Source organism: Tinamus guttatus, unplaced genomic scaffold (assembly GCF_059628265.1).
Source record: "Tinamus guttatus ecotype Peru unplaced genomic scaffold, ASM5962826v1 Tinamus_guttatus_pri_ptg000408l, whole genome shotgun sequence".
NCBI lineage: Eukaryota > Metazoa > Chordata > Aves > Tinamiformes > Tinamidae > Tinamus > Tinamus guttatus.
This window is the reverse complement of record NW_028288942.1, coordinates 235,710-248,404: the sequence shown is the minus strand read 5'-3', so window position 1 is coordinate 248,404 and position 12,695 is coordinate 235,710. Positions and strand designations below refer to the sequence as shown.

The window sequence follows — 12,695 nt, the reverse complement described above, 5'->3', positions numbered from 1 at the left end:
GCCCCGCCCCGGCCCCGCCCGGCCCGGCGCGCACCTCCCTCCAACACCCCCAACCCGCGCGGCGCCAACGGGCGCCCAACGCCCAAAACGGGCGCCCGCCCCCCGGCGCCACATTTGCATGCGAGGCCTCGCCCCCCAGTGTGACGAATGGGGGCGGCGCTGCCGGTGAGAGGGGCCGCTCCGCCCCGGCCCCCGCCGCCCGTAACGGAAGCGCTCGGCGGGGCTGAGCAGTGACGTGCCCGAGCGGGCCGGCTCGCCCCCCGCCCCTGCTCCCCGGCACCATGTGGGGAGCGAGCCAGGGGTGGGCGGCCGATGCGGTGAGTGCGCGCGGGGAGGGGGCACGGGGGAAACGGCCGCTGCTGTCGCCTCGCTCCCCGCCGCCCGCCTCCTCCTCCTCGCCCGGCGCGCCGCGGGCCGCGGGCCGCTCTGCTGCACCCCCTGCAGGCGGGCGAGCGAGCGCGCCCACCGGCCGCCTCGCCGGCTGGGCCGGGGGGCGGTGGAGGCGGAGGCCGCCGCTGCTCCCTGAGAGGGAGGCCGAGGAGCCACCAGAGGGAGGACATGTCGCTACATGTAGCGCTCTTCCCCCCCCGCGCCCCGTCCCCGAGCTCTGACGGGCTCGGCTGTGGAAGCGGGTAGGGGAAGGGGCGAGGGCAGCAGAAGTGCAGAGGTAGTGGCCAGGGCATCGTCCTTGTGCGATCCGGCTCCTCAGGTCGCAGCTCGAGGCCTGTACCTGCGCTATGCTGTTACTATTTTTTTTTCTGTGCTACCCCTTTCTAGCTCTGTGTTTCTCATCTTGGAAAAGTCTCCACAGATGCTTTGCTACCTAAGGAAGAGCAGGAGTCTCGCTTAGGGCTGCTAGCAGACCAGCTGGGGACTATGCAGACTTGATTGTTGGCAAAAGATTCCTTTTTTACTTAAGTGTAATGGAACAAATGTCTGTGTGGACAACACAAGAAAGCAGAATAGCCCATCTGGAGGCACTGTAAAGCATATTTATTATGCAGACTTAAAACTCCCCAAGAAAGGAGCAAATGTGTTAGCACTACAGCCCGTCAGTCACAGCACCCTCACAACACACCAGGCGCTCCTTAGAAGAAACTTGCTGCTGTCAGAGTAATAGTTGTGGTTATTACTAAGTTCCTGATAACTTCTGGGCCAGAAGTAGCAGTGCTAGTAATGGAAACTGAAAGCAACTCTGTTAGCAGTAACATTGCAAATGAAATTCTCATTGCTGCATATTTCATTGTTGATATTCTGTTTATATAGAGAAAAAAAGGCAAAACTTTTCTTCTCACAGTGCATGTTGGACAAAAAATTATCTACTCATTATAAATGAGGTGGATTTAAAAAATCTATCAGTTTAATGATTTTTAAACCATTGGTTTTTAAATTCATCAGTAAATTGAGGAATTTTGTTTTAAACTTGTGGGATTTGGATTACCTTTCAGTGCAGCTCTCCTGTTTTCTTTTTAGTGTTTATGGTTTGCATCCTTCTTCCATACTTAGAAGTATCCAGGCATCTATGCGAGGTTTTGACTGGGATAATGTGTGGACTGGAGGTAACATTTTTGAAAGTTATGGGAATGGGCTTTTTTTTTTTTTTTTTCGTCCTTTCCCCCCAGAGCCTATGTTACTCCCCAAGGAGTGCAAGTGTGTACATAGGTGCAGATGAGCAGTTTCACTGCTTGTAGCTGTACTAAAACCATTAGTAATTGGAATGATCAGATTCAAGGCCTTGAACTAATATTAGATGGATCTGAGGTCTGGTTATTGTAGGGGGCAAATGAGAAAACTAAACTGTACCCCAGAAAAGTTTTCTTCTTTCCTCTTGGCTTTGTAGAAGTGTAGACAACAGTGACTCGGCATGTAGGTGAAAGCATCAATTCTCAATTTTAAAATTGAGGCAGCTATTCTAGTAGGTTTAAATAATAAAAGTAAGCTGCCAAGAGTGTAATGGACTGTAATGTTCCAGTGTGTAATGGAACTCTCATTAAACCAGGCTGTCCAGGAAGATATGGATGTGCTTCCATTTCGCCTAAAGTAGATGTGCCCTGAGGCTCTGCAATGTAGGGGTTTCCATGGAGGTCTATGACCGATTTCCCTGTTTTCTAAGCATGTAGATTTGTAGGAACTTTTCCTCTTTTGAAATAGTGCTTTATTTGAAATCTAGGTATTTCCTGAAGTAGTTTCTGTGATTTTTGAAAACACCATTAAAGTTTTGCTTGAGAAAAATATGGAGGAAGATAATGCTAGAAGAACATCAACTGCCCTTAATTCCTGCCTCAGTGGCACTGGCCCATTGCCTCATACTCCTTCATTTCCAAGGTGCCTTCTAAGGAAGTGACTAAAACATCGAGGCTGCTAGCTGGAGAATGTTTTGACTTATTTGTGCTGGAGTGTGGTGTTCCACTTTTTGAAAGCAAAAGATAATAAGTTGAGGAAAAAGGTTGAGAAGACTGCCAATATGGTTAGTCAGTTAGATGGGATAAACTAACTCTTTAAGGGATTAAGTAAACCTGCTTTCCTGAAATCTCCCTCCCCTCTTTTTTTTTTTTAAAAAAAAAAACTGATTTTGACAAGTTGGAAGATGTATGGAAGTAGAGTCAAATTCAGAATTTTCAGTGATTTATTGTTAAGTTGAAATCTTGTGAGGCTGTTGTGATTTTTTTGTTTCCATGGAACACAGCATACCATGTAAAAGGATTCCATAGTTTAGGCATCTATTATGAAGATGTTTCCTTTCATTTTTTTTGAACTTACCACTTAGAGCTTTTGTTAGATGACCTTTTCTTAGTTTGGAAGAATATGTAATCAGTTGTTCTCTGTTCAACTCTGTTCAATTCTCTGCTTACAAAGGCAAGCACAGAATCCTGCACTTGGGGAGGAATAACCCAGGCACCAGGACAGACTAGGGGTTGACCTGCTGGAAAACAGCTCTGTGGAGTGAGATTTCGGTGTCCAGGTTGACAAGTTAACCATGAGGCAGCAGTGTGCCCTTGTGGCCAAGAAGGCCAATGGGGTCCTGGCCTGCATTGGGAGGTGCGTCCTCAGCAGGTGGAGGGAGGGGATCCTGCCCCTCTGCTCATTTCTGGTGAGGCTGCACCTGGAGTATTGGGTGCAGTTCTGGACTACCCAGTACAAGAGGGATGAGTTGCTTCTAGATAGTAGAAGGTAGGTCCAGCGTGGAGTGACAAATATGATTAAGGGACTGGAGCATCTATTGTATGAGGAAAGACTAAGCGAACTGGGCTTGTTCAGCCTGGAGAAGAGAAGACTTGAGAGGGGAGCTTAACATGTACAAATATCTGAGAGGAGAATGTAAAGAGGATGGGGCCAAACTCTCCTCAGTGATGGCCAGTGACAGAACAACGGGTAATGGGTATAAATTGAAACACAGGAAGTTCCATCTCCATATGAGGAAGACCTTCTCTATTGTGAGGGTGCCAGAGTCCTGGAACAGGCTTCCCAGAGAGATTGTGGAGTCTTCTCTGTAGATTTTCCAAACATGCCTGGATGCCACCCTGTGCCATGTGCTCTAGGTGTCCCTGCTAGAGTAGGGGGAGGGAGGTTGGGCTAGATGATCTGTAGAGGTTCCTTCCAACCTCAGCTATTCTGTGATTCTGTAACTCTGCCATGATTTTTTTTTAACCTTCTCGTACATCCTTTCTTCAGTTCTCTTTCTTCCATCCTGGAGAATCTTATCTTTGGTAGTCATTCCTTGTGTGAAAGCCATTGAGCTTATATTTTTTCCTTTTTTTCTGGGCAGCCTTCTCTGTACCTTTCATAATTTCATTGTATTCTTGTGCAGTGTTGAGGAAAAATGCACTGTAGCCTTACACAGTGCCATAATGATGTTACTTGTTTCAGATTCTAATTTATTTTCTAGTAACTCCTGCCATCTCATCTGATTTGTTTACATCTGGTGAGTATGTAGTAGATGTTTTTGTCAAGCTATTGGATCTAATCCCAATATCTTATTCCTAAGTGGTATGTAATTCATACCCTATCGTATTTATGTCTGGGTTTGCTTATATGTCCATCATTGTCAATTTAGCACCTCTTTTTGATATGACAAGATCTATAGTTCTTAACCCAATGATATGTTTATTAACATTTGAGAAAGAGTTATCTTTGAAAATGTTTAACTAACTTTACAGTTAATTTTTTTTAAACCAGATAAAGAAAGTTTATTGATTTCCTACTTAAGAGAAAAAAATATACCCGTACATTGCAGGAAATGCTTCAAAGAGCATCAGAAGATTTCTTTCCAAAGATGGAAAGTGCAGTTGAAGAGATGGATACCTCAGACACCCAGTGGGGCTGGTTTTATTTGGCTGAGTGTGGTAAATGGCATATGTTTCAGGTAACTATATATGAAGTTATTTTAGTTGTGGTGATTTCAGTATGTAAAACCGCTGTTGAATTTGCCTAAATACGCTTTCGATTTGTTTTAAAGAGTGATTCAAACAATCATTGCTCAGTTAGCAGTGAAGATATTGAAAGGAGCTTCAGAACAAACCCACAAGGATCCGTTTCTTTTACTACTGCAAAATTTAACTACACGCTAGACTTTTCAGGTATGTCTCTTGTTATAAATTATTGGAAAGTGACGATGCATTAGTTTATTTGTTCATTCAGCAAGTCATTTTACTCATGTCTGGTGTAAAAGCTCATGATTGTATAGGTAATTCCGGTTCCATGATTGGAAGGTATTTGTGAGATTTTGGAGGCAGATGAATTGTTAATTTTTTATTTATATATATATATATATATATATATAATATATATAAATATATATAAAAATATATATATATTTTTACTAACGGGGTAGCATGTCTTGCATAGTAGCTTCTAGCATTTTACCTTGGCTTACCCGAGCTCCAGCTAGTATCTAGCATACATTCCTGGGACTGGGAAGTTTGAGCTTTAATATATAACAGCTTGTAGGCTTGAAAAAATACTCCATTCAAGGTCTCTGTAGGAAATAGTGATGTAGTAGAATCTTTCTGCAAAATGCTAGCATTAAAGCAATTTTGTCGTTCAGCAGGTGCTTTAAGCCAATTTTGTTATTGGAACAAAAAGAGATACTCAAAAGGCTTTTCTGGTAAAGTGTAAAGAGCTCACTCATGCGATAATTGTAAATTATAGACTGTTTTTGGATTCTAATGGCATTTATCATCTAACTTTATTTTATACAGAAATCTCTTCCGGGTCAATGAAAATAACAGTATTTCAAATAGAAAGGGGAGTGAGTAGAACTGTAATATACAGGGAGTAAGGTACTCCTAGAACAATAGGAAAAGTTTGGTGTTTGCTTTTGTTGAAATGTCTACTAAAAGACGTTTGTTTCGCATCTGTGATTAAAAACAAACCAAATATAAATGCTAAATAACAACTTTACAAATCTCATAGGTCATGACTTCTTGCATTAAGCATAGTAGATATGTATGTATAAGTGATGCAGTATTGTATTTTGGCATATTAGTTGCATTATAATCATTGGAATTTTGCCGTTGGTGGTGGGGATGAATGGTTCACCAGTAGTATTATAATAATCATCATCATATTTGTTTTATGTAGTATTTGCATTTTTTTTCCAACTGTTAGAAACAATGATGATACTGAGACCAGTATTTCAAAATGCTTATCCAATATATTGATTTGTTAATTGATGAAACAGCAATTCTTGTCAGGCAACTTTTGAAGTAGCAATCCTATGAAGAAAAATTATTTATATGTTTCATATACTGTAGATGAATTCCAGAAACTTTCATTCTAACTCTTGTTTTATGTTCAGCGATGAAGCAAACCAATCTAACTACACTTAAGCAACGTCCAATAAAGCGAGCTCCCTTTTCTATCAATGCTTTCAGGTAAGGAAGTAAAATGAATGATTTGAATTATCCTTATTTGAATTTTTATTCTTGATAATTTTCTCTGTTTTGATAATTTTCTCTAAAAAGATAGTAAATGCCAAAAATATCCATCATAAGGAGCAGCTGGTCTTGCTAGTCTAGTTGCTTTAGATTATAGTTTCTTGTGTTTTGATCAGTCATTAGATAGAGGTGTATGTTCAAACAATGGATTGGTCTATGCATTCGTAGTAGTGCAGATAACATTGTGTGGATTGTGAGATTTTTCTCAATTTATTCTGAATTGTGGTCTGGTTTTAATTTCAAAGCAAAATTTGGCATTTATAGTCATAGAATCATAGAATGCTTAAGGTTGGAAGGGACCTCTAGTCCAACCCCCCTGCACACGCAGGGTCACCTAGAGCACGTGGCACAAGGTGGCATCTAAGCGGGTTTGAAGATCTCCAGAGAAGGAGACCCCACAACCTCTCTGGGCAGCCTGTTCCAGTGCTCCGTCACCCTCACTGTTAAAACAATTTTTCTGTAAGTTCCTGTGAAGCTTTTGGTGTTTCAGTTTTTGGCCATTACCTCTAGCAGTGTTGGTAGCCATCACTGAAAAGAGGCTGGCCCCATCCTCTTAGCCCCCCTCCCCTGAGGTACTTATATACACTGCTCAGGTCCCTTCTCAGCCTTCTCTTCTCCAGGCTGAACAGGCCCAGCTCCCGCAGCCTCTCCTCATAGGGCAGATGTTCCAGGCCCCTGATCATCCTTGTGGCCCTGCACTGGACTCTCTCCAGTAGCTCCACATCCCTTTTGTACTGTGGAGCCCAGAACTGGACACAGTACTCCAGATGTGGCCTCATCGGGGCTGAGTAGAGGGGCAGGATCACCTCCCTCAACCTGCTGGAGACGCTCTTCTTAATGCGCCCCAGGATTCCATTGGCCTTCTTGGCCATGAGGGCACACTGCTGCCTCATGGTCAACTTGTCATCCACCATGACACCCAGGTCTCTCTCTGCAGAGCTGCTCTCCAGAAGGTCAGTCCTCAGCCTGTACTGGTGTCTGGGGTTATTCCTCCCCAGGTACAGAACCTAATGGATGTTGTAATGGATGTTGTAGCAATCTTTATGCTGATGTTCTGAAAACCTTTGGCTTCTGAAGTGTCAACTGTAACTTTTTCAAGGGTGCTTGCTGAAGAAGGCATATAATGTTGAAATTCCAGTTTTGTTATTTTGTTTATTGAAGAATTTCATTTGGTACAGTATCTGCCGCTTACATGCGATGGCATTGTTCTTCAGTTTCAAGAGATTGGTTTAGTCTCTTTTTTTTTACAACCTAAACCCTACTATGTATGCACATTTATGTATATGCTTAAAATATACGTTTTTGAGTAGAAAAACAAATATAACCGTAACTTTTAAGTATGCGCTTAAAATGAAGACTTACTTTCTAGAGTCTTAGGCCAGCTGTAATTCCTGTTACTTTGGAAAATTCAAGCTATATTTACATCCAGTGTTTCTAAATCAGTGTTGCTCTCAATACCTTTTTGACTACCATTTCTGATTTACCTTCCTATTTTTTATTCAATAGATGGTGTAATGAAACTGTTTGTTACCACTGTTTGTTTGCAATAAGCAAAGCCGAATTTGAATACAAAATAAGACATCTGGCCTTGCATGTTGTCTCTGTGAAAATTAAAACTCTATGTGGTTTTATTTTAGCTTTTTTTTTTCATAGCTCGTTGTACAGAACAGGCATTCCAAGGGCACGAGAAAATGCCTCATATTGTTGCAATTATTATTATCTTTATTTTATTTATTATTTTTTTTTAAGTTTCATCTGTGAAAATGAGGCTATCCCTATACCGTCACACTGGGAGAATGTAAATACTGAGGAGGCATATCAGGTAAGAGTTCGTATGTCAGCTGTCCAAAGTCATGTGGTAATGAAATAATGCATCTCAGTGAAATTATACTAACCTTTTTCTTTTCAGCTTATTCCTTTGCAAAAGAAAACAAATGAATATAATGAAGTTTCTAGTCTCTTTGGAAAAACAATGGATAGCCACCGAATTAAAAGAATTAAGAGAATACAAAATCTAGACTTGTGGGAGTTTTTTTGCAGGTGAGATTATTTTGAAAACCAATATTATTTTAGGACTGTTAACAGAACAAATATTGAAAGCATGCAGCAGAAATATGTCTAATTACTTACAAAAGATTAAAATACTTGTGTTACTTTTTTAAACAGTTTTGTCTTCATTTGCTTACTTGTCATTCCTCCGTATTCAAAACTGTATTTCAAATTATAATTTAAAGTCTCTGAAGCTTTTGCTTGTGCAGAACTAACACGTGCATTAATGCATTAGATGTGAATGTAGCACAGAGCAGACTGATGCGTTGAAATGTGCTGACCTTTATCATGTTCAAGTATTATTCTAATCCAACAAATTGCATAAAAATCAGTATTTAATATCATGCTAAATTAATTTGTGAAATATGCAATTGCTACCTGTAAAGGTGAATAAAATGACAGCAAAAGCTGACATACTGGCTACAGTATGTTAGCTCTAGGATTTCAGGGTAGAACCAAAATGAACTGGAATATATAATGAATGGAATGTATTCTGACTTTGCAGCCATTTTAGCTGTTCCAGTAATTTTTTAATTATTGTGCTGTATTTGGCACTGCTATCGTTCTCTTGTAGTAATGTCAATCTCCTGGAGAATTTGTCAAAGTTATTTTTAATTTTAACATTTTAATAAATATTTTTATTTGAACTAAAGCTTTTTATATTTTCGTGAAAAGGCTGAGAAGTCACTATTTTTTTTTTAGGTACAACATTACACTCTCCTGAATGAGAATGAGGTGGTAGACCTTTGTTTGTTTGTTTTCTACCCTTTTAAAAAATAGAAAGTCTTTGAGCATGAAGCTGACCAGCTAGTAAAGAATGTGTGAAAATGCAAGGAGATTGACTTATTAGCCTGGGATATCGGTTGATTGTGTTTAAAAAGAAGTCATTTTTTTCAGAATGCTCCCTGTCTGAATTTTCTGTTCTCACATGTGGTCAGTGTTCAGAATGTCTGTGTGATAGAGGCCCATGATATTTACAGTCAAGTAAAGAGGAAGAAAATAAGCTTCTTTTAATGAAACAATGTTAGGCTTGTATTAGTTAAATGCTAGTTTAAAAAGAAAAAAAAAAAGTCAGCAATATTTGAGGCTTGACAAATTTCTTAGCTTTATCAACTTTATGAAACACATAGTAGGACTGTGTCTAATTAGCACATAATCGTGCCATTTCTCCAAGCTTATTGTGCTGCCACAATAGCTTTTCTGCTTTCTAGTTTTTCTGCTTTTCCCGTTTTGTGCTGGGCTTAAACTGAAAGTGCGAAGGTTTCTGCTTCTTTCCAGTATCAATCTGTAGTAGTTGTAGATCATAAGCTCTGTCTCATGTCCAAAAAGAGAGCATAAGATACAATTTTAAAGATGTACTGTGTTATTAAAAATAATATGTTTTGATATAAGTCTCCTTAGTATTTCTTTATTATTTAAACTTATGGCAGTTGTTTACTTTGTTCTTTGGAAAGCTATGAAATTCATTATATATCCATATATGTTCATTATATACATCATGAATATGCTTGAAGAAGAGAGTTTCAGAGACTTAGCCTTCTGCTAATTCTAAATCTTATAGATATTTTTACATTTAAATATAAAGTCTTATTTGCTTGGCCGAATGTTTTAATGTCTATTGTTCTGTTGTATATCAGCTTTTAGTTCAAATTAAGTTTCTCTAGAGCTCTATTTTTCCCTTTTTAATGTATAACTTTTTTGAAACTAAGAATAGCAAGCAGACTTTAAACTAGATGATGTTTCCTGTTCTGAGTCCCCAGTATAGATTTATAATGAAAGCAAAAAAAAAAAAAACCCACACCTCACCATACAGAAAAAAAAACCCAAAAAACTCCCTGCTTCCCTGTATGGATCAAAAAAGCAACTTATTGGTTAGAAAAGCAACTGATCATTTGGAGAGCCTACCAGTTTTCCAGGTTCAACAGCAGATAGAAATCATGGTTTAAGAATCTTTGAGTGTATAAATTTTGTGCTATAACATTTTAAAAGTATGAAGTAAGGATGCAAATTAGTTTCACACATCATAAATACTAAAGTATAGCAATATGACTGCACCTACAAAACTGTTCTGAGTAGCTGTATCTGAATAAAGGTATGTGAAGAAAAATCTTTTTTTTTATTATTTCCTCTTCTGGAAATGTATTAATAAGCAAATTATGAGTAATAGCAAGTAAAAACATTGTTTTATAGACAATCAAGGGTTCCTGAGCATGTATAGCCAGTGGTTTAGACATATTTCAGAGTCCACTTCTTCATGGATCTTAGTAGAAGATGTAGCTGATGATAGAAACTCTCTTGAACAAAGATTGATGGAAATTATATCTATCCTTTATAGTAGGAGTGCCATGGTCTTCTGCCAGTGTGAGTGTAATATAGGCTCATGCGTGCATAATATATACATATATATGTATATATTACACAGCCTATATTATGCATCATATATATATGTGTATTTGTGCATATTCGTATATATGTATATACATATATATATTTTTGATCGTTGTTCAAAATGCTTGAATGATGTAATCCTCCCAAAGTGAGACCTATCTCATTTCAGAAGCATGTGAACCATTAATTCATAAAATGGTTATAAAATGATCTTGTAGACATAATTTTAGGAGAAATTTTAGGTTATTTTATTTTAATGCATTTTGTTATTTTACTTGAGTAATTATACGTTATAAGCTACTAACTGATTTTGTCCCACTGTAGGCTATCTAAGCAGATGCAGGAAACAAAAACAAAGCACACTGTGGAAAAAAAAATCTTATAAAAAATCTGTAGAAAATGACCATTCTGCAAATAATGTCACATGAACAAAGTTGGGAAGATCAATAAACTTAGGTTATGAGAATAGTCTACAGCATCCAGAAACTTGTGATGTCTAAACACTTATCTTAAGAATTCTGGTCCCTTTGAGAACTCTAATCTAGTCACTTGGGAAGGTGGAATTTATACTGTTTCAGGACTGCCCTCTCTCTAGTGTTTTTAGAATAGAAACTTAATTTGATTGTACAGATGTTTGTAATTCTATATATTCTTTCTTCCCTGTAGGAAAAAAGCACAACTAAAGAAGAAAAGAGGTGTCCCCACTATTAATGAGCAGATGTTATTTCACGGAACCAGTAATGAATTTGTAGAAGCAATATGTATTCATAACTTTGACTGGAGAATAAATGGTATGCATGCTGCTGTATATGGAAAAGGTAAATATTTTTCTTACATGCAATAATTCAGTAATCTTAACAGGTCAGCATTAAGTGTCCCCTGTAACAGTTATTCTCTCTGTGTATGTGGCGAGCTCTTTAATATAGCTCTGATTTTGAGGGCAAGTGTAATTAAGAAAGCTAGGATATTGTAAGCAATTTAATTTTAAAGCTAACTAGTAGGGCAGAATGGGGGAAAGCAGTAAGCAGTGATGGCTCACAAGACACCCTCCCTACAAAAATATTGGTCACACTGAAAATATATGGCTCATGTTTCTGTATTGATTTAGAAAATAATCATCGGATTGTTAATGAATATTTAATAATTGACCTCTTTGTTTTCATACCTCTATCAGTACACTGGTAGTAAAGCTATCATGCTAAGAATGTCATCAGATTTTTTTTTTTTCTTGAAAGGGACCTACTTTGCAAGAGATGCGTTATATTCTAGTCGTTTCTGCAAAGAAGACATAAAGCATGGAGATACTTTTCAAATTCATGGTGTGAATCTGCAACCTCATCTGCATAGACCAGATAAAGTAATGTTTCTTGCTCGTGTACTAACTGGTGACTATATCAATGGTGATTCAAAATACATGAGGCCTCCTTCAAGAGATGGAAGTTTTGTGAACTTGTATGACAGCTGTGTGGATAATACCTGGAACCCAAAGATCTTTGTTATCTTTGATGCCAACCAAATCTATCCTGAGTATTTAATAGAGTTCTGTTAAGTTTGAAAGGAGCTGAACTGAATATTTGTTTGTGTCTTTTTTGGTATTTTGTTTCTTTTGCAAAGATGATAATATAAAAACACGAAGAATGAAAGGACAGAGGTGAAGCAGGGGAAAAGTATATCTGGGGAGTGGAACTGTTAAGTATTTAAAACATGTTGTGTAACTCCTTTTAAAATATGTAAATAAACTTTACTGATACTGATACCTTTTTCAAATGTAGGGATTATAACATTTGAAATCGCTTAGTGAGCCTTAAATAAATTGGGTGTCTTTAAGTTTTCAAAGACAAGATTTATGATCTGATTTTTTTAAAGTATATTACAAGTATTTATTTGTATGGTAGACGATACAGTATGCATAAAAGTGAAATCTTTTATAAAGATGGTCTTTATAATTCAAAAAAAAACTACACAGGGGACTTGGCTGTGTGTGTGTCTGTGTGTGTGTGTGTGTACTGTGTAGTACATGCTGGTTTGCTTTTGGAGATCTTAGTGTGAAATCGATACCAACAAAGAACCCATGTGGTAAAAACAGGTGAAAGGTCCTAAAGTTCACCAAAACTGTTATATTTAACTTTACGTACTTGATTCTGCTTCAAATATACTTGCAAAATTACAGAACTTGTAGAAATTGAATTTTCTTTGTCAGAAATGATGCCCTAAAGTTGTTGTCGTTGTTGCTTGTTTAAGTGTATAACAGTTTAGCTCAGTATTGAGATATCAATTGTTAAATACACTTGACTTCTATTCCACAGATTTTTTTTTGATGTT

General features: G+C 38.3%; 1 protein-coding gene across 2 annotated transcripts; it reads left to right on the top strand.

Moving 5' to 3' along the window:
- The first annotated feature begins 255 nt into the window (after positions 1 to 255).
- On the top strand, positions 256 to 12,127 carry PARP11 (poly(ADP-ribose) polymerase family member 11). 2 transcript variants are annotated; one of them, XM_088531321.1, is made up of 8 exons: positions 256 to 317; positions 4,235 to 4,363; positions 4,457 to 4,577; positions 5,798 to 5,873; positions 7,686 to 7,758; positions 7,846 to 7,976; positions 11,040 to 11,191; positions 11,609 to 12,127. In XM_088531321.1, the coding sequence occupies exons 1-8, from the start codon at positions 282 to 284 to the stop codon at positions 11,920 to 11,922; spliced, it is 1,032 nt and encodes a 343-aa protein (XP_088387447.1). In that variant the 5' UTR covers positions 256 to 281; the 3' UTR covers positions 11,923 to 12,127. The 2 variants fall into 2 exon arrangements, with proteins under 2 accessions (XP_088387447.1, XP_088387446.1); XM_088531320.1 differs by lacking the exon at positions 256 to 317 and adding an exon at positions 1,365 to 1,559.
- Positions 12,128 to 12,695: the final 568 nt, after the last annotated feature.